The sequence below is a fragment of the Macaca nemestrina genome, chromosome 19, assembly GCF_043159975.1.
Source record: "Macaca nemestrina isolate mMacNem1 chromosome 19, mMacNem.hap1, whole genome shotgun sequence".
Classification (NCBI taxonomy): Eukaryota; Metazoa; Chordata; class Mammalia; order Primates; family Cercopithecidae; genus Macaca; species Macaca nemestrina.
Genome location: NC_092143.1, coordinates 18043608 through 18065658, shown reverse-complemented (window position 1 = coordinate 18065658; position 22051 = coordinate 18043608). Strand labels below are relative to the sequence as shown.

The window sequence follows — 22051 nt, the reverse complement described above, 5'->3', positions numbered from 1 at the left end:
CTCCATGACTGGGCTTTGCTGTTCGTTTGCATTGATTGATTGATTGATTAGTTTATTGATTTAGAGACCAAGTCTCACTCTGTCGCCCAGGCTGGAGTACAATGGCACGATCTCGGCTCATTGCAACCTCCACCTCCCGGGTTCAAGCAGTTCTCCTGCCTCAGCCTCCAGAGTAGCTGGGACTATAGGCGCATGCCACCACACCCAGCTAATTTCTGTATTTTCAGTAAAGATGGGTTTTTTCCATGTTGGCCAGGCTGGTCTCAAACTCCTGACCTCAGGTGATCCACTTGCCTCAGCCTCCCAAAGTGCTGGGATTGCAGGCGTGAGCCACTGCGCCTGGCCTGTTCTATTTCTTTTCTCTCCGTTTATTGTCTTCCCGCTGGTTGTGGAAACAGACAGTTCCCTGGGCTGTGGGGAGCGAGAAAGCTGACGTTCTGTCTCTGGCGGCAGCCAGGTCCTGTCCGCACTGTCAGGGGCAGACCAGTTTTTCAGTGGGTGACACCAGGAAGATGACATTGCCACTGTGTGAAAATCAGCAGCAGTTCTTGGAAGAACAGTGTTGGCCAGATTTAAAGAGAGAGAGAGATACATGGATCTTTTAATGCCATAAAACAAAAAGCCGGATCTTTGCTCTCCTGTAAGAGTCAAAACAGTAGCCTAGTCTGTTTTTCATCATCTTTTCTTTCTCTAGCACTAAACCATCTAGGGATGGAGGAAAGGAATAAAAAGTGTGTCATCAACTAAGTGGTGTTAATTTGCAAAAAGTTTACACTGCTTTTTCTGTCTTCGTCTGGTGCTTAGCCATGCAAAACATCCGTAGAGAGTCTGCCCGTGGTCGACGCCAGCAAGCGGTCCAAATTCATTTTCGCCTGAGGAGAGGCAGCAGCCAGATTGATTTTGGAGGCTGTGCTATTCTCTCCACAATTACTTCTCCATGAACAGGCCTTATGGCTTCTGGTCAGAATAGTACTTTCTCATTGTTGTTTTTGTAGTTTTTAAAAAAGTCACAATTCACGTTCTATAAAATGCGTGAAAGAGGATGGAGCTTAGGTGAGCCATCCCATAGAGGCCTTATCCTGGGGTCCCCTCAGCGCCCCTGTGCTGTCAGGACTCTTGCTGATGTGGCATTTTTTAAGGGTTTTTTTGATTTTTATATGAGAGTATTTTTTGTTTATTTTTGCTTACAATCACATCAAACTGTTTCTGGAGAAATGACAGTGACTGGGGACTTTTTCTTTAGGGAAGGGTATCTGCTGTCCCAGCATCTTTGTGAGGAGAATGATGATTTTTCAGACAGCTCCACAAGTGCAGACAACTTTAAAAAATATAATACCCAGTGCTGTTAAGGCTATTTTAGCCATATGATAAGTCCTAAGAAGCAAGGAGAATGATTAGCAAAGATCAGTGAAGAGGGAAGCATACTTCTGGTTATGTCTCAAATAACCATGCCTTAATTTAGGTCTGAAGTTACGCCTAATCCTGATGACGTCACGGTTGCCTTGGTTACAAGCCCTCTCACCTGGAGACTGGCTCATTCTCACTGTGCCCCTAGAGAGTTATTTCATGTGAAAGAAACCATAACTGCTTGTGATTAATATGTCTGTTGGTGGCTGGTGGCTTGGTTTTGGCTCCCGAAGCCACTGGTTAGTTTCAGTCACTTCTGAGCTGGAGAAAGTTAAGGTGGTCTTTTTTTTTTTTTTTATTATCCTTTAAAAATGATTTTGCTTTTTAATTATTTCAACTTTTATCATAGATTCAGGTTACACGTGCAGGTTTGTACCTGGTATATTGTATGATGCTGAGGTTTGGGGTTTGATTGATCCTGTCACCCAGGCAGTGAGCACGGTATCTTCAGTCCTTGTTTCTCTCCCTCTCTCCCCTGCCTAGTTAGGAGTCCCTAGTGTCTATTGTTGCCATCTTTATGTCCATGAATACCCACTTTTAGCTTCCACTTATAAGTGAGAACATGCAGTGTTTGGTTTTCTGTTTCTGTATTAATTTGCATAGGATAATGGCCTCCAACTACATCCATGTTGCTGCAGAGGACATGATTTCCTTCTTTTTCCATGGCCGCAAACAATTCTTGATGAACACTGAATACCTATTTGTTTTTCAATTAAACCTTTATTGAAGGTCCACTGAACCACAGAGACTTGAAAAAGCCTGAAAAACAAGTAGGGATTAATGCCAGGGTGTGGACCATGTGAAAAGGAATCAATCATTTGAGAAATCCAGGCCTTCCACAGCCTGCCCCCTCTCTCTGACCTGCAGCCTGTTGTTTGTAATGAATCTTGGGGACTTTTTCCCCTGCCTGGATACTCTCACACCCTATCAACACCCCAGCTCTAGGCAGCCACAACCAGTTAGTAGGAATTCTGGCTGGGTGCAGTGGCTCACGCCTGTAATCCCAGCACTTTGGGAGGCTGAGGTGGGTGGATCACTTGAGGTCAGGAGTTCAAGACCATCCTGACCAACATGGGGAAGCCCCATCTCTACTAAAAATACAAAAAAAATTAGCTGGGCCTGGTGGCACGCGCCTGTAATCCCAGCTACTTGGGAAGCTGAGGCAGGAGAATTGCTTGAGCCTGGGAGGCGGAGGTGATCTGAGATCTTGCCAATGCACTCCAGCCTGGGCAACAGAGCAAGACTCTGTATCAAAAAAAAAAAAAAAAAAGTGGGGGGGCGGTGAATTCTCGTAGCCTAATCTTTCTAGTATCTCAAAATGTTAAGTGAATGGATGCTTATACATTCATTCATTCATTCATTCATCCATTGAGGAATAAATAGATGAACACGAGACCACTGTATCCTGTTTGTTCCCCCAAGTCACTCTCAGCCTCCCAGTTCTTTGGTCTGCTCTAGGGAGCTGAAGAAGGAGGGGCATGGAAGGGCTGGCACTGACTGCCCTGGGCTCACCCAGTGTCCTGGGCAGAGGAGGCAGAAATGACAGAGCACAGGTGACCTGGTTCATCCTAGCAGCATAGACTCTCCAAGGCCATCACCTGGGAGCCAGGAACACGGGACAGTGAAGACCTACCTGACCCGTCATCCTCCCCTGTCCTCCATCTCCATCCCTGGTCCCACTCTTTCCTGAAATGACTGTTGTTGACCATCCATTTCCATTCTGAGAGTATAGAAAAAGATTTTCCTATCCAAACTTACCTCCTCTCCTTTCTTCCCCTCCAGCAGAGGACAGCCTTCTCGCTCTTTCTTCACACTCTTGTTAGAATGCCATTTACCACCTTGCATATCACTTTCAGCTAAATCTCATAAAGGCAGATATGGTTCATTGGCCCTGAATCTTGAAGTTAAAATAGATATTTCATAGTTAGGTTATTTGGAGATAATATTCAGCTTTCATTGCTGTAAAACGTCAATGCACTATTTCAAAAGATACGAAAAATGTGGTCACTGTATATACTCTGCTTCATTTCGTCCTGCCTTCCTTCTTTCTGCACTGATAGGGCTCATTTTGGAAGGCTTTGGTCTGTAAGACTTTCTAAGTAATTGTCAAGCATGATTCAGAATGGAACTATTAAATACTGTTTCCCTTCCCTTATCATCACATACCCAGTTTCTTCTAAATGCCTGAAACAGAACTTACATTTCCATAAAAAGGAAAATCACATGAGAAGCATATGGGTTAAATATAAAATAAGTTTTTTTAAAAATTCCAAAAGAACCCAATGTAGCCTGGGTAGTTTGAGTGTATTTGTGTATATTTTTAGTTCTCTTCCTTGGAAGAAAATCTACATGACAATTTGGTGGTATTATTTGGCATAGTTCTTGTGATTTAATATTCATATGTTAGGCATTTTAAACAACATAATAAGCTTTTGAGAAGAAAAGTGTGCATTATCTTGCTTAAAAATGTAAATTCTGTCAGGGATTGTGTTCTTAGAACTAAGTTTGTTCTTTCTGCCTGAGAAATACAAATTCCATGGAGCCTGCTCTGTCAAGCATGGACCAAGTAGAAGCGTCGTTCTGATTATGATGGGAGACATTATTGATTCATTGTTTCTGTTGACTTGCTTGCTATTTTTAACACTCTCAAGTTACCTGAACATTTTTCTGGTTAAGTCACATTAAATATTAATGTTAAGTCAACTAATCCATTTTTTTTTTTACACTTTCTTTTAGACAGGGTTTGGCTCTATTACCCAGGCTGGAGAGCAGTGGCATGATCTTGGCTCACTGCAGCCTCCACCCCCAGGCTCAAGCCATCCTCCCATCTCAGCCTCCCTTGTAGCTGGGACAACAGGCCTGTACCACCACAGCCTGATAATTTTTGTGTTTTTTTTTAATTTTTTTTTTTAGAGACTGGGTTTCGTCATGATGCCCAGGCTGGTCTCGAACTCCTGAGCTCAAACGGATCCACACACCTAGGCCTCCCAAGGTGTGTAGTCCCAGCCACTCAGGAGGCTGAGGTGGGAGGACAACCAAGCCTAGGAGGTCAGGACTGCAGTGAACTGTGTTCACGCCACTGCACTCCAGCCTGGGTGATTAAGCAAGACCCTTTCTCAAAAAAAACAAAACAAATGTCTGATTGTGAAGCTTGTACCCTAACCCACTGCACTGTCTGGGATTACAGGGGTGACCCTCCACACCCTGCCAACTAATCCATCTTAACTGTTAGAAACACTTCCAAATTCCCATATTTACTAAAAATTCCCACGTCATTCTGGCTTTCAAACCATACTTTAGGGTAGCCTTCAAATTCCGTCAGTCATATGGTGTTCAGAGACCTGTAAGATTGGTGCGATAGCCTGAAGGTTACAGTTTTATCAGTGATATTATAGACGTTAGTCACCAGGTGCTAAGTGTTTTGTGCGTATCATCTTCTTATTCCTCACCGAAATTCTGTGGGACAAGTTCCTGGCCCATGATCATGCAGCTAGTAAGCAACAAAGCCATGGTTCAGGTATCTGATTGCAGGCCAGGGCACAGTGGCTCCCACCTGCAACCCCAGTACTTCGGGAGGCCAAGGTGGGAGGATCTCTCAAACCCAGGAGTTCAGGACCAGTCTTGGCAACATAGTGGGACTTCTTCTCTACAAAAATTTTTAAAAATTAGTCAGATATGGTAGCGTGTACCTGTAGTCCCAGTCACTTGGGGAGGCTGAGGTAGGATGATCACCTGAGCCCAGGAGATCAGGGCTGCAGTGCAACCTTAAACCACCGCACTCTCTTCCCTTAAGTCAGTGCAAGTGATGCTGATTTCATTTATTTACTGTGCCTTGGAGAATCCTCAGTGTGTCACAGAATAGGGACAGGCACAGTCTTGGCATCATTGGCTGCTCTGGCTGAGGGAGAGGCAGTAGCTAGGCCTGGCCTGGCCCAGAGGGTTCCACAGGAGGGACAGCAGGATGCACAGTGTGTGATGGTCCCCTGGTTATGGTGAGACCCCTCTCTTCTGCCAGTTGTCTCGGGATGTTACCATTTTTGCTATCACTTTCCTTTGTGGGGAAAGCCTTTTCTTCCACGTGCTTCAAACTTTATCTTTTTTTTTTTTTTTTGGCAAGCAAAATAAATGTCAGATAAAGGTCAGAGGCAGCCTCGAAGGGGAACACTGTCAGAAAGGGATCCCGAGGAGAGGAAGCAAGAGGGGAGTAACAGGGCCTGATTTGGCTTAATGGACTAACAATGCCTACCAAAAAACCTCTGGTCTTCATGATTTTAATGTAAACTATTTTTTAGAGCAGTTTTAACTTCATAGGAAAATTGAGGGGCAGGCACAGAGATTTCCTGTATTCCTCCTGCCTCCCACACATGCACAGCCTCCCCCACTAGAATGGTACATTTGCTGCAGTCGATGAGTCCACATTGACACGTTGGGGTCCACTCTTTTGTGTTGTATGTTCTGTGGGTTTGGACCAATGTATCCTGGCATGCATCCACCGTGATAGTCTCATACAGAGTAGTCTCACTGCCCTGCAAATCCTCTGTGCTCGACTTACTCACCCCTCCCTTTCTCCAAACTCCTGGCAACTCCTGATCTTTCTCCTGTCTCCATAGTTTTGCCTCGTCCAGAATGCCATAGAGTTGGAATCACACGTTCTATAGCCTTTTCAGATTGGCTTTGTTTACTCAGCATTATGAATCTAAGTTTCCTCCATGTCTTTTCATGGCTTGATAGCTCTTTTCTTTTTAACACTGAATAATATTCCATTGTGTGGACGGACATGGGGGATTTGTTTATCCATTCATTTACTGAAGGACTCTTGGCTGCTTCCAAGTTTTGGCAATTATGACTACAGCTGCTGTAAACATGTGTGTGCAGATTTTTGTGCGGACATAAGTTTTCAATTCCTTTGGGTAAATCCCAAAGAGTATGATTGCTGGATCATATGTTAAGCGTATGTTTAGTTTTGTAAGAAGTCACCAAACTGTCTTCCAAAGCAACTGTACCCTTTTGCATTCCCAGCAGCCAAGAAAACAAGTTCCTGCCACCCGCCCCCATGCTCGCCAGCATTTGGTGGTGTCAGTGTTCTGGATCTGAGCCGTTCTAATAGGTGTGTAGTGGTGTCTCACTGTTGCTTTAATTCTCACTTCCCTGATGACATATGACGTGGAGCATCTTTTCATATGCCTGTTTGCCATCTGGATATCTTTGGTGAGGTGTCTGTTAAGGCCTTGGGTCCATTTTTATCAGGTTGTTTGTTTTCTTATTGTTGAATTTTAAGAGTTCCTTGTTTATTTTGGGAAATAGTCCTGTATCAAATATGGTTTTTGCAAACATTTTCTTCCAGTCTGTGGCTTGTTTCTTCATTCTCTTAAGCCTCAGATCTTTTTAGGCCATCTTGGGTAATCCTCATCTGAACCATCCCTCCCCTTTTCATACTCCCTTACTAGCCACCAGCAAGGGAGAGTTCCCTGCTAACTGCAGAGGTCCCCGTTGAGTTTCTTGGCATTCGGTGGGAAGAGTTCCCCTCCTGGGATACACATCAACTGCAGAAACCATAGGAACCACGTTGAAAAGGAGACCCACAGCACCCACCTGATTATACAGCTGCCAACACAGTGACCTATTGATGTCACCATCGCAGATCAGATGTGAACTCTGATGTGAACAACTAATCTGTTCTGCAATACAGAAAGAAAATGTTAAGGAATTCTTACTTTTAGCAAGGACAGTTCAGGACTGAGGTATCTTATTAGATAAGGATATTACCAACTAATTCTAAGCCTTGATCTACTCTGGTGCTACATTCAACTCACAGCAGACTTGCGTGATGAGAAATGAGACTGTGGGGTTTAGTGTAGAATTATATAGATGAGTGTTCTAACTGAAGACAATCATAATGATTGAGGACTTCGGCAGAGCAAACAGAAGTTGGTTAGATTTCCAGAGAAAGTGCCCTTTCAGTCTTCAAGACACATTGAGATCCTCTAGCAAGACAGGGATGGAAAGATAATACTACTATTCAGTGTATTTCATGAATCTCTGTGTCCTTGGGAGTTCCGTGAGCACTGATATTACCTTCTGGGAGGAGGAATGCCACCTTTGCACCTGTGACTGCTTCTTTGCTATTTCCCTAGCAGTTTCAAATCTATCGTCTTGTTTGACCCTTATGCTGTCCTACTGGATATTCATGTGCTCATTTGTTCATTTATTTAACAAATGTGTATTATTAACATGTGCTTGCTCCACGCAGTTGCACACCGCCAGGCCAGCACAGCTTGATTCAGATCGGGAGAGCTAGGTGGTTTGTCCCAAACTCTCACCACTAGTGAGGGCCAAGTCTCAGGACAAGACCCAAGAGCTTCTAGACCCCTGTTCTCTCCTCTGCCCCACATTTCTGCCCTTCCTGAATTCAGGCAGCCATTAAGACCTCCATCCCTCTAATCACCACTTATTCACCTCTGCTCTTCAGAGACTGAAACACCACGATGACATTGATGTCATTAGTTTGCTTTCCAGTGAATCTGGATTATGACACACCATGGGAAAAGAAAGCTGTTCAGCAGTTTTCATTCTTGAAACAGTGTCAGTCAGTAGAGGGGAAAAATCCCAACCAGAGAAACCTGGCATGCTCACATGCAGAGCACCTGCAAGCTGGTGTTTGTGATGCAGCCAACCTGGCCTGGAGACAGTGCTTAGTCAATTCTGCATGGAGAGTGTTGCTTCTGTTACTGTTATTATTGCAGTAGGTACTCAAACTGTCTCCACTCAACCCACAGATTAACCCACACCCACCCAGGAAGCTGACTGAAGCCCATAGCACACTGATTATTCACAACTCGTGAGTCACTCTAGAATACCCAGACCCTTCTGCTCCCACCTGCTGAATGGCCATGTTATCTAAAGTCCATGGGTGCTCCCAATTCTGTGAGTGTGAGCTGATCTTGTCATTTAAAACGTTAACTATTATGTTAACTGTCAAGAAAAAAAATGGGTTTGATAATCATGATTATTTCTGTGAAAACTATTGAATATTGGGATGATTCGGGGAATGAATTGCTAAAACCTTTGTGGTATTGAAGTTGAGGTGAATGAGACAACTGTGAAAGGTGGAAGGAAGAAAACTCTAGAAGGCTTCTGCATTTAGACTACTTTTTGGCAAGTGACTTTTGGTTCTCATTCCATGTTAAAGAACCCGAAACTCGAAATTGTAGGTAAAGCATTCAAGATCCAGTTGATACAATCAGTAGACCCATCCGCAAAGGACAGCCCCCAGTTTTCCATCAGAAAGTCGGTGTTTCACAGCGAGTGGTGGGTGGCTTGAATATAGGAAAACATGTCACAGGATTGGGATTTCAGAAGCAAAGTGGATGACTTCTACAGCTCAGTTCTACTGAGTTGTAGTAGAGAAAATTAGTAGAGAAAATCTGATTAGCAAACACTTCTGGAATATTGAAAAATGTCCAACTCATAAGATGTTACTTCCGAAAATGGTAGTGCTAGATTATAGCCTCAATGGGGAAAGTTCCCAGAGTAGGGCTCCTAAGAGCTGCCCATGTCTTCAGGACTGGTGACATAACTGGCATAGCCCAGTGAAAATGAAAAATTTCCCCCTTTTGCAAAAATTAATAAGAATTTCATGATGACAATAAAGCATTTAACCCAGCGTGGAGCTCTGCAGAGCATAAGGCCTTGTGCAGCTGCACAGGCCCATGGAGACCACTCTGCTGCCACTTAAGAATTGCCGCGTATTGTGATTGGCAGATCAGTATAACTTTTTTTTTTTTTTTTTTTTTTTTGAGACGGAGTCTGGCTCTGTCGCCCGGGCTGGAGTGCAGTGGCCGGATCTCAGCTCACTGCAAGCTCCGCCCCCCGGGTTTACGCCATTCTCCTGCCTCAGCCTCCCGAGTAGCTGGGACTACAGGCGCCCGCCGCCTCGCCCGGCTAGTTTTTTTGTATTTTTTTAGTAGAGACGGGGTTTCACCGTGTTCACCAGGATGGTCTCGATCTCCTGACCTCGTGATCCGCCCGTCTCGGCCTCCCAAAGTGCTGGGATTACAGGCTTGAGCCACCGCGCCCGGCCCAGTATAACTTTTTTAAAAAAGTTTAGTCTCTATCAGTTTACCATATCTCTCAAGAGTCACCATGGATGGACTTGACCGAAGGTTGTTTTTGTCATTAATTGTAGCTTCATTAAAGAAACACTTGAAGAATAAACTTGTTTGAGAATCTCCTTAATCTTTCTAGGTAACTGTCCTTTACATCTTAATGGTCAGGAATTTTTTCTTTCTTTTTTTTTTCAAGACAGAGTCTCACTCTGTCGCCCAGGCCGGAGTGCAGTGGCCTGATCTCAGCTCACTGCAAGCCCCGCCTCCTGGATTCATGCCATTCTCTTGCCTCTGCCTCCCAAGTAGCTGGGACTACAGGTGCCTGCCACCACGCCTGGCTAATTTTTTGTATTTTTAGTAGAGATAGGGTTTCACTGTGTTAGCCAGGATGGTCTCGATCTCCTGACCTCGTGATCCGCCCGCCTCGGCCTCCCAAAGTGCTGGGATTACAGGCGTGAGCCACCGCGCCCGGCCAATGGTCAGGAATTTAAAGGCCTAGTTTTTGTCCTTCCACAAGCCTCATGGCCTTCCAAAAATAATACTCTTTTTTTTTTTTTTTTTTTTGAGATGAGGGGGTCACTCTGTCGCCCAGGCTGGAGTGCAGTGGCACAATCACAGATCACTGGAGCCTCAGCATCTCTGGGCTCAGGTGATCCTCCCAACCTCAGCCTCCCAAGTAGCTGTGACTACAGGCGTGTGCCACCACACCCAACTAATTTTTCTGCATTTTTCATAGAGGCAGGGTTTTACCATGTTGCCCATCTGGTCTCCAACTCCTAGGCTTAAGCATTCACCCACTTTGGCCTCCCAAAGTGCCAGGTTTACAGGTGTGAGCCACCGCACTCAGTCCCCCAACAATAATATTCTTGGTTCAGTCCATGAAACAAAGGATTCTGAAATGTTTAGATATCTTACTTATGCAAAAGGGTTTGAGGTCCATCTGAAAAAAGAAAACAAAAATGAATATAGGTGCTACAGAATATTTAGGTTATCAGTATCAAAGATACTGTTTGCCATGGAGCAATGGCATGGAATGAAATTCTCAAGATGAAAGACTTTACACAAACCATAGGTTTTACCTGGGTTCAGACTCATCAAAGGTTCTCACAAGAAAAAAGTAAACAACAATGGATTCATGTTGATTTGTTGAAAAATAAAAGTTAAAATGGTAGAGAAATAATATATACCATGACATAAGCAGATAAATCAGTGAGGAAGATAAAGAAGAGATGAGAGCAAATTCAAAACCATAAATCAATCATGCAGTGGCTGGAGATGTTCTCTGTGTAGCTTCACATGATACTGAAGAACAACGGAGCCAGCAGGCAACGATGATGTAGTGAGAACACCTCATGATGGATGGTTTTGCATTTAATCTCATCTCTTCTTTATCCTCTTCATAGATGTATCTGTTTGTGTCATGGTGTATATTAAAACTAGAGGAACTAGGTCAAGAGTAATCATACGTCTAAGCAACTTTAAATTGCTTATGTTATTACATAAACATGGTATGTTTTTAATCAGAATAGAATTTTCATTGTATGTACATTTTTTAAAATTGAATGTCCCATTCCATGTACTTTTTATTTTTCACTTTCACTTTTTCTATTAATGAAATAGTGATTTCTCAAATAGGAAGACGTAACTGTGTTGCTATGTCTACTTGTCTGTTGCTGCTACGGTAGAAACCTTTTTATTAGCACTTGGTCAGCAGTTGCTGAGTTACTTAAAAATGTCATAAGTTCATATCTTAAACTTTTTTTTTACTTAAAACATATACCTTATATTTACACACCAATTATGTTTTAGTATAAGCCTGTATGTACTGGCTAATTATAGTGTCCTGAGCCCCCTATTTTTTTTTTTTTTTTTTTTTGAGACGGAATCTTGCTCTTGTCGCCCAGGCTGGAGTGCAGTGGCATGATCTTGGCTCACTGCAACCTCCGCCTCTTGGATTCAAGCAATTCTCCTACCTCAGCCTCTTGAGTAGCTGGGATTGTATTTTTAGTAGCCATGGGGTTTCGCTGTGTTGGCCAGGCTGGTCTTGAACTCCTGACCTCAGGTGATCTACCTGCCTCGGTCTCCCAAAGTGCTAGGATTACAGGGGTGAGCCACCATGCCCGGCCTCCTGAGCCCTTTTTACATTAACCATACCATCTAATTTCCAGTTTCTATTTCTTCAGTGTGAAATGAGAAGTTACAGGTATTTGAGAGCAAAATCCTTCTGGACTTTTACTATTTCCTTTTCCTGTTCTTTTTCTTACTTTCTCACTTCTCTGTAGCCCTGGGAACCGTCTCATTGTCATATCTGTTTTCTCGAATATTTTGAGTGATAATGTCGGTGCTGTATATTTTGTTTTGGTTTTCTGTGGGGTGAGTGGAACGAGCTTGCTTCTGCGCCGCCATTTTGAAACCAGAAGTCCTTCCTTTTTCTTTTTTCATAGTTTCCTTGCCTACACCACCACACCAGTTGAACAGTTTGTGGTGGTGGTTTCATTTTGTTTGTGTATGTGTGTGTGTGTGCGCGCGCGTGTATTTTTCAGTAACTCACTTTTATTTGGGTCCTTGCAAAGCATTCACTTTAGTTTTTATAGAAACATTACCCATTTTTTCTCACTAATATTTCACTGCTTTGCCCAATATTTAATTAAATTTCCTGACGAGTTTATCTGGTGACAACAGACTTGAGAAGGAACTTGGTAAGTGGTGGGAGCAGAAGGGCATAGATACAGTGGTGAGTAGACCCTCACTGGAGTATGCTGTGTGTCTGGCAGTGTGTGGAGAGGGGGTGGAGAATGTGCTGGGTAGGTGGTAAACAGGAATGCCAGCGGGCCTCCCCCACTGGGGGTTCTTAGACAAGTCCTGCCACTGCCCGTCTTGGAGGACATCCCACACAACTGCCTATGGGAGAAACAGCATGAGGCAAAGACCTCCTTCCAGGACTTTGGATTTGTTGCTCATACTTGAAATCCTTGTGTTTTCATGGGCTTTTCCTTGTGTTTTGGTCTTGGCTTCTCTAGAGGTACCCAGTGGGTCAGGGGAAGGCTCCTCAAAGGAATTTCCTACATGCCTATCGGTATTTTAGTCAAGCCATCCAAAACATGCCTTCCAAATTTGAGGAAAATCTCATATGGAGTGGTAACAAAAACTTCATTTTATTCGTATGAATTATTACTAAGCTGAGTCACAATGGAGAAGAAAAAGGTAGTGAATCATGAGGAGCCATTCTGACATTCCTGGCCCCTGATCAAATGGAAGGATTCTGTTTGTGATGCTGAGTGTTGGGGCGTTTCTAGATCTGCTTGGTTTGTGGTACTTTCCTAGACCAACGACTAGGAAATTTCTGTCTTTAAAATGGAAGAATCATAAGAGCTAGCAGGTTTCCTAACATTTGTTGGGCTTTCTGTTTGTTTTTCAAAACGTCCGCTGCTTAAAGACTGGCCACATCTAGTCACCCACAAAGAAATGATGATAGAACCCCCTAGGGACAAAACACCCTTCAGAGTTCAGAAGGGAAAAGTGATTTATAGGACTTTTTTTTTTTTCCATTTTAGTTTTGTGAATCTCCTTTGTTTCCGGAAGTAATTTTTTTTAATGTTAAGGAAATTGATTAATCACTACTGAAAACTGAGCCCACATGGCCCCATGATCCTCCAGGGCTGAGCCGTTAGGGACCACGAGGAACCAAGGCACGCAGGGTGACAGGGCCTCAGATGTGAGTCCAGAGAGGAGAGCAGACTGAGGTCTCCTCCCTTAGCTGTGCTTGTTCTGTGTTGAAAACACACACACACACACACACACACACACACTCTCTCTCTCTCTCTCTCTTTTGTAACATTTGAATCTTGTCTGTGATTCTGTAATCCTGGTGTGCTCTCTTGCCAGTATCCCAGAGTCCCACATCACAGGCAAATGGTAAAGCATGAGTCTGCCCCTAGGCTTGCTCATTTCTCATCTCTTCTTCTCCCCTCCTTTCCTGTTCCTCTTCTCCTCCTCCTCTTCCTCTCCTCCTCCTCTTTCTCCCCTCCTTCTCCTCCCCCTTCCTCTCTCCTTCCTCTTCCTCTCTTCTTCCTCGCCCTCTCCTCTTCCTCGCCCTCTCCTCCCCCTTCCCCCCCACCTCTTCCACTCTTTTTCCTCCTCTTTTCCTCTCCCGCCTCTTCTCTTTACTTCTTTTGTCTTTTTTCTCTTTTCTCTTCTCCTCCTCTCTTCTCTGCCCCGCCCTCCTCCACCTCAGTGGGCCTGGAGGTTGACAGCGTGGTTCCCTGTGGCCCGGGGCTGTGGGAAGCCGGGAAGCCGCCCTCCACTCCTCTCGGGAGACCCGTCCTCCGGGCGCTGACTCACCCTCCCCGTGTTCTCCCTTCCTCTCCCGGCAGGAAATGTGACTGGAAACAGTAACTCCACGTTCATCTCCAGCGGGCAGGTGATGAACTTCAAGGGCGACATCATTGTGGTCTACGTCAGCCAGACCTCGCAGGAGGGCGCTGCAGCGGCGGCGGAGCCCGTGGGCCGCCCGGTGCAGGAGGAGACCCTGGCGCGCCGCGACTCCTTCGCGGGGAACGGCCCACGCTTCCCGGACCCGTGCGGCGGCCCCGAGGGGCTGCGGGAGCCGGAGAAGGCCTCGCGACCGGTGCAGGAGGAGGGCGGGGCCAAGGCTTGAGCGCCCCCCATGGCCCCAGCGCCGACCACCCAGGGATCGATCGGTACAGTCGAAGAAGACCACCGGGCGTTCTCCGCCCACCTTGCCCTCCAGGAAATGGGCTTTTCAGCAAGTGAATTGATGAGGACTCTCCCCAGGCCCACGGATGCTCAGCAGCTCCCCTGCACTGGGGCAGATGCCTCTCCTGCCGCCCCTCAAACTCGCAGCAGTAATTTGTGGCACTATGACAGCTATTTTTATGACTATCCTGTTCTGTGGGGGGGGGGGTCTGTGTTTTCCCCCCATATTTGTATTCCTTTTCATAACTTTTCTTGGTATCTTTTCCCCCTCTTTTTTAATTTAAAAGTTTTCTCAAAAATTATCCTAAAGGTGAGGGTCTCTTTCTTTTCTTTTGCGTTTTTTTTGTTTTTGTGTTTTTGTTTTTGTTTTTGTTTTGGCAACCTGGCTCTGGCCCAGGTTGGAGTGCAGTGGTGCCATCATAGCCCAGTGCAGCCTCTAACTCCTGGGCTCAAGCAATCCAAGTGATCCTCCCACCTCAACTTCCGGAGTAGCTGGGATCACGGCTGCATGCCATGCCCAGATTCTCCCCCTCCCCCGCACCGAGACAGGGTCCCACCATGGTACCCAGGCTGGTCTCAAACTCCCCAGCGAAAGCAGTCCTCCAGCCTCAGCCTCCCAAAGTACTGGGATTACAGGCGTGAGCCCGCACGCTGGCCTGCTTTACATATTTTCTTTTGTGCCCCTTCTCACAGTGTTTTGGAGATGACTTTCCCTGTGTGTGTTCATTGTAAGCACTTTAGGGAAAAGGCTAAACATGTGAGGCCGGGAGATAGTTGCTGGGAACATGTGGTGGGACTTCCATATTCTGAAAAATGTTCTGTATTCTCATTTTTCTAAAAGAAAGAAAAAAGGAAACCCTATTTTTTTCTCCTGAATGTTTTTAAGTTTGTGTCGGTCCTTAAGCAGAACTAAGCTCAGTATGTGACCTTACCCCCAGGTGGTTAATTTTTCCACGCTGGCAGAGGCACTCAGGTACTTGGTAACCAAATTTCTAAAACTCCAAGTTGCTGCGGCTTGGCATTCTTATTCTAGAGGTCTCTCTGGAAAAGATGGAGAAAACGAACAGGACATGGGGCTCCTGGAAAGAAAGGGCCAGGGAAGTTCAAGGAAGAATAAAGTTGAAATTTTAATTTGCATTTTCTTTGTCTAGATGAGAATAGCATAAATGGATCCTCTTTTATTCGTACGTAATCGTGCATCTGTAGGTTGGCCTTGTAGAAGTGGAAAACATTCCATTTTCCAATGCATTTAAATTTAAAGCCAAACCGCATGTTGTGAATTTAAGAAAACTTCTTATCCTAAAGGTGTCTTTCTCTTGGCATCATCCCCTTTGTGAGAAACCTAGAGGATGGTCCAGATGGAAGGAAATTCCCTGGTTGGTTTTATCTTTTGTTACTCAGTGAGCACTAGTTCCCTGCAAATACTGGAGAAAAGCAAAAATACGCAAGCAAGTTAAAATTAATTTTGTACATCTGGTAGGTTATAAAAGAAAGCACTAATAGTGGTCACTGCCCAGACTTTATTGGCCACAAATGCCCAGCTGAAGAGCATGACTGTGGATCACTGGTTTTTCCCTCCTGCTGGAAATACTGGGGTGGTAGCGGTCAATTAGGATTTTCAATGGAGAAGCACAGGACAGTTCTGTAATTTATGGGACTCCTTAGCCAACATAAAGAACTGCAGGAAATAACTGCACAGCCAGGAGGATCTGTTGGTGGGAATTTACTGTCATTCCTGCCCTTTTACTTAACATCATCCACAGGGAGATGTTATACAAATGGAGGAAACCATTATATCTTTTGATATGGAATATATTACAGAGTTACAGTTCACAAAGTAGACCTCTGAGCTGAAAACCCGAGTCTCTGCTGTGACTGTCATCTCACTGAGCACTTCGCCTTTCTTTGCTTTTATTTGTTCCTTCTATAAAAAGGCAATAATGATAATTTATAATAGTTTCCCTACCCAGAGATATCAGAAGGATGCTACAGTGAATGTTAAAGTACCATGAGCTCCTTAAATCAAAGGTGCTATATAAATATGTAAGACTCTACTTTCAGAAAAAGGTAATATTCTTTCCTGCACTGATCCCTACTAATTCCGTATTGATCCAAAGGCAACTATATGCTAAGAAATGTATAGAAAATATAAGTCTGTGTCTGTGTACTATAGAGATATATGTGACAAGTATAAACAAAATGAAGCAATAATGAACAGTTATTGGGGAAACATGATAAAGAGATTATATTAAACTTATATTTGACCATAAAATCCTTTTTATGGCTTGCTCAAACCGGGCTTACTGTAAAATCATGATCCAGCTTATTGCTAATCTTTATGATATGCTTATTCCTAATCTTTATGGTATGGTGTCAACCGTTCATTTGTATCTTATTGCAGGTTCCCTGGACCATAGACAAGGGACAGAAAATACTTGCTTTGATAATATATATGCTGTTGATTTCACAAAAATTTCTTAAAATACAGCCTGGATACCCAGTGAAAGAGCTGAAACAGAAATGGAGTATCGTGTTTCCTACTCATATTTTACCCAGCTGCCAGAAGAATGAATTTCTCAAGATCAGTTTGAATGTGATAGATCAGAACCTTCATGTGGTGGGAAAAATGGGATTCTTTCAGTGTAACCACCCCAAGACTTAGTGGCTTAAAGTAGTCACCATTGGCCAGGCACAGTGGTTCATGCCTCCCAGTGCTTTGGGAGGCCAAGGCAGGAGGATCCCTTGAAGGACAGTAGTTAGAGATCAAACTGGGCAACAGAGTGAGACCTCATCTCTACAAAAAATACAAAACTTATCTGGGCATGGTGGTGTGCACCTGCAGTCCTGGCTACTCAGGAGGCTGAGGCAGGAGGATGCTTAGACCCAGGGGTTCAAGGCTACTGTGAGCTTTGATTGGGCCAGTGCACTCCAGTGGAAAAACAAAACAAAAACAAAAACCACCACTTATTTAGCTCCCAATTCTATGGGTTGGATCAGCTTGGGTGGTTCTTCAGGCCTGGTCCCACCCGGCCTGGTTTGCTTACCCATTTACAATGACCCAGCTGGTTGGCTGGGCCAGGCTGTGTGCTCTCCACCTGTCCCCCATGCTTCCAGTCGCCCAGCTGGGCATGCTCTCATGGTGGTGTTGAGCCTGAGAACAAGCGGAAGCCTGCCAGGCTTCTTGAGGCCTAGGCTTGTACCGGGACACTGTCACTTCTGCCACATTCTGTGGGCCAAAGCAGGTCACAAAGGCAGCCTAGATCCAAGGGATGGGGGAACAGCCCATCCCCCCACGGGAAGCGTTGCAGAATGACAGGGTAGGGGGTGGACACGCGGAGGGGAAGATGGTGCCATTGCCGTCTGTCCACCACAGGGCACTGCGTGGAGTAAAGGTGCTGCAGAGAAGAGTGCATCTGGGAACAAAAGAGGAACATGGCCCAGCCCCTAACCAGCGAGTAGTTCCTTCTCTGGTGATTGAATTCCCTTAATGCACAGCACTGTAGATTCCCACAATGGGAGGGACACCCACATTCATATTTCAGTGCTGTGTCAAAATTCCTTCCAGAGCCAAATATAGGTGATTTGGGAACTGAGCCCACTGTACTACTTCCGCATTCCTTTGGCACAGAAAATTGAAAAGTGACAACTTCTAAAATCAAGAAAACTGGTGAGATACCTTGGGGTAGAGGAACCTGCATATAAACAGATAAAAGATCTAGTGTTCACCCTTGACCCCAGCTCAACAAACAGAATCTTGTTATGATTATACAAGGGTGAGCTTGAGCAAAGGTGCTGTCTTTGGTGGAAGAAACGTAGTTTTGAGTTGTTTGCTCTTTGACAGTGTCTGATGGCATGTGAGTCTTGTGCATCTGCTTTGGGGCGCGCTGGGCACAAGTTGCCTAACCCGCTTTGGAAGAGGAGACAAAGCATTCAAAGCCCTAAACACTCTGTTGATAAGTCATCATGTTTATGGAGTATGCTTTTAGTGGCAGGGCCCTGAGCACCTGGGAAAGGAGATGAGGAGTGCTGGAGGGTTCGGAGCAGAGGAGAGGAGACAATGCTCTGCTCCAAGCACCAGAGGAGGCTTCTGGAAAGGGGCCGTCTGTGGGATTCCTCACCCCTTCACCCTGCTGGTAAAGTCTTACAACCACTAAAGCTTTGCCAGAGAAGAGGCGGGACCTGACATTGGGGAGTGGCGGTGCCAGCCGTGAGCACAGGTGGGGTCTAGGTGGCATCCCTGAAGCCAAGCTGAGCGGTGCAGGGGGAGCCACCCTGGACCGACACCCCCATGGCTGCCCCACTGCAGAACTGCCTACTGCAGCAAAACAACCCTATGTCCCCCAAAGTTTCAACAAAGAGGAGGATCGAATAAATGTCCCAGTGGGCAGGCACCCCCACAAGACTTGCTGCTCCTCCTGACACACCCGCATGGCTCTGCACAGCTGTGAGTCCAGTTTTCTCTCTTCCTACCTCCCTCTTACCCCAGTTATCCTGACCCCAGGGTGGGATTGAAACTCATGCTAGGCTAACATCTCTGTCCTTGATCCCATTCGTAAAACTGGCATACAGGAATGCTTTAAAAAAAATCTTTAAGATTACCAATAGTATAAAAGTTAAAATGACAAAATTACAGGCCTGTGACCAGATCTTCGTACTAACCAAGGAGCTGGTGACACTACCCTCTTCCCTGTGTGATAGAAAATGCAGACGTTTTGCAGACAGACCTGGTTCATGACTCAGCGCTGCAACTTGCGGACTTACCTTGTGCAGCTACATCACTTCTTAGCCTTGTTTTCAACATGTGTAAACAGAAGGTACTAATATTAGTCTTTTGTGCTGGTGTGAGGATGACGTGGGATGAGAGACAACCAAGGACTCACTGGCAGTTCCTAGAAGATTCCAGTAGTAGGGATCTGACCGTCCTACACCACTTTCCCTCCCTGTCTCTGACACTTGTTCATTCCTGGGCACAGGAGCCATCTCAGTCATCACGTCGGACCACATAACTGTAACCAAGCTCTGCTGCCCACCTGGAACACCTTCCCACTCTTTGCAACTAGGTCGGAGGGACGCACCTTCTCCATAGACAGTTGGCAGGACAGTGATGGTTGACCCAAAAGTTGTCATCTTCTGACATGACACACTGAGGGAAGTAGACTTACCCAATATAACTTCACGTTATACTGTCTTAAAAGACTGTGATTCAAATGGGCATCAGTGGGCCTTTCCCTTGTAGCCCAATATGTAGGGCATGAAGAATAGCCGGATGTGAAGGTTGAAAGGCTATGTGGGCTGATTTCTCTTGGTGTTCCTGGTGCCTCTCCCCATTTAGGAAGAATAACAAATCGACCACCGGCTCAGAGGAGGTGGCATTATAGGTCCAGGCGCCTTCAGGAGGGCACTGGAGTCCAGTGAAAGCTTTCACTCTTGCCCAGGCTCTCATGGACAGGGGTAGCCCAGGAAACAAAGGCTGCACAGACTTTAAGTCGTGAGAAAAATGACATTCTTATGATGAGGCTCTTACAGACGATCTCCATTTAAGCAGCGGCAGTAAAACATCTTACACTAAAATGAAGAAGCAAATTCATTTTTATTGGCTTTTATAGCCTCTCTCCTTCAATGGCAAAGAAACCATTAAAATAAATGTTTAAAGTTCTTAGAAGAGCTTTCTCTAAATATTTACTCTGTCAGTGGAAAAATAAACATGTTTTACATCAGGTCTATTGAGTTTGTTGTATACAGTAAAATTCACCCTTTTTAGATATATAGTTTTATGAGTTTTAACAAAAATACATAGTTGTGTAACCACCACCATCACAGTCAAGATATAGAATATTTCAACATGCCAAAGTTCCCATTTCCCTTTTTAGTTAATCCCTTCCCCACCACCCCTAACCCCTGGCAACCATTATCTGTTCTTGCTTCCCATAGTTTCACCTTTTCCAATTTGTCGTGTAAACAGAGTTACACAGCACACAGCCATTTGAGTCTGGCTTCTTTCCATGTAACGTCCTTGAGATCCATCGGTGGGTACACCAGTAGTTCCTCTTTATTTCTGAATAGTAGTCCACTGTCTGGATGTACTGCAGTTTATTCACCAACATGTGGGTTCTTTCCTGTTTGGGGAGATTACAAATAAAGCTGCTATAAAAACTCGTGTGGACGTGTGCTTTCACTTCTCTTGGGTGAATATCTAGGAGTGGGATTATGGGATTGTATGGTAAATACCAGTTTGTAAGAAACTGCAAAACTGTTTTCTAAAGTGTCTGTACCATTTTGCATTCCCATCAGCAATGCATGAGAGTTCTAGTTGCTCCACATCCTCACCAGCATTTTGTATCGTCAGTTATTTGCTGGTTTGCTTTAATGTTTGCCATTCTTATAGGTGTATAGCATCTCACTGTGGCTTTCATTTGAAGTCTGTGACTACCTTCTTATGTGCTTATTTGGCTATCTTTATATCTTATTTGGTAAAGTATGTTCAAATCTTTTGCTCATGTTTTTCTTTCTTTTTGTGAGACAGGGTCTCACTCTGTCACCACAGCTGGAGTGCAGTGGTGTGATTACAACTCACTGCAGCCTCGATTTCCCAGGCTCAAATGATTCTCCTACCTCAGACTCCTGGATAGCTTGGCCTAGACATGTGCCACCATACCCAGCTAACTTTTTAATTTTTCTGTAGTGAGAGGGTCTTGCTGTGTTATCCAGGCTGGTTTCAAACTCCTGACCTCAAGCAATCCTCCCACTCTGGCCTCCAAAGCACTGGGATTGTTTGTTTTCAATTGTTTTCTTAGTGAGTTTTGAAAGTTCTTTATTTATTCTGGAAACTGGAATATGCGTGTTTAAAGCTTTTAGAGCATTTCTGTAAGTATTTGTTATGATTAGCAAAAAATGAAGACATAATTTTTCATTTTTTAAAAAAATTATGTTTCAGGAGATGTATACCAGTAGTGTTTATTCAGATTAAATGGTTCCACATTTACACAGTGGGACTCCCAATGTCAGGGCCCAGTTCTGAGCTGGCATATCCTAAAATTGTCCTGTATCCTTATGGAATGCAGCAGTCACCCTCCTAGGGGCCCATTCTCCCATGGAAACTGAGTTTTGTTAACACACATGCTGATATAAATGTGTTTTATTGGTTGGGAAACTGTAAAATAGCTTTCTTTCTTTCTTTTTTTTTTTGAGACAGAGTCTTGCCCTGTCGCCAGGCTAGAGTGCAGTGGTGCGATCTCAACTCACTGCAACCTCTGCCTCCCATGTTCAAGCGATTCTCCTGCCTCAGTCTCCCGAGTAGCTGGGATTACAAGCATGTGCCACCATACCCAGCTAAGTTTTGTATTTTTAGTAGAGATGGGGTTTCACCCTGTTGGCCAGGATGGTCTCCATCTCCTGACCTCATGATTCACCACCTCAGCCTCCCAAAGTGCTGGGATTACAGGCGTGAGCCACCGTGCCCGGCCCGTGAAATGTCTTTCTATTGATATTTTCTGATTATTTTATATATTAAGGAGAATATTATAATGAGTGCTGAGTGAGGGAAAAAATAAAAACAGAGGGCAAATGCCATCATCCTCTATGTCTGACAAGGGGGAGAGAGCAAGCATCCCCGGGACAGATTTTGTTGGCATATGGGGAAGGTTGTTTAATCACATCAATGTAAGTCCAGTTGGTTTGTGTTGGTCTAGTAAATATCACATGGTAAATATCTGTTGTGACCAGAGCACAATGAACATGCCTCTGCAGTTGTCCCTTAGTCCACAGAGCCTGTGCTGGATGACAAGAAAGGCCCCAAGAGGGTCAACAACTGGGAACTTCTCTGA

At 44.7% G+C, this 22051-nt stretch overlaps 1 protein-coding gene and 2 long non-coding RNA genes across 6 annotated transcripts in view; 1 reads left to right on the top strand and 2 right to left on the bottom strand.

Moving 5' to 3' along the window:
* The window catches only part of LOC105477014 (TNF receptor superfamily member 11a), a 66377-nt gene extending 46224 nt beyond the window's left edge, over positions 1-20153 (top strand). For all 4 annotated transcript variants that reach the window (XM_071085228.1, XM_011733311.3, XM_011733309.2 and 1 more), the window contains one exon: positions 13886-20153. In XM_071085228.1, coding sequence (XP_070941329.1) covers positions 13886-14169 — 284 coding nt within the window. In that variant the 3' untranslated portion in view covers positions 14170-20153. The remainder of the gene's footprint in view (positions 1-13885) is intronic.
* LOC105477012 (uncharacterized) lies at positions 1227-13976 on the bottom strand. The gene is made up of 4 exons (XR_011616838.1): positions 13854-13976; positions 7000-7085; positions 3166-3304; positions 1227-2166 (listed from the first exon to the last, which is right to left on the bottom strand). It is a non-coding gene; the product is annotated as an uncharacterized lncRNA (long non-coding RNA).
* LOC139359997 (uncharacterized) overlaps positions 20152-22051 on the bottom strand; it is a 15338-nt gene continuing 13438 nt past the window's right edge. The window contains exon 3 of the long non-coding RNA XR_011616839.1: positions 20152-20344. This is a non-coding gene — a long non-coding RNA (uncharacterized lncRNA). The remainder of the gene's footprint in view (positions 20345-22051) is intronic.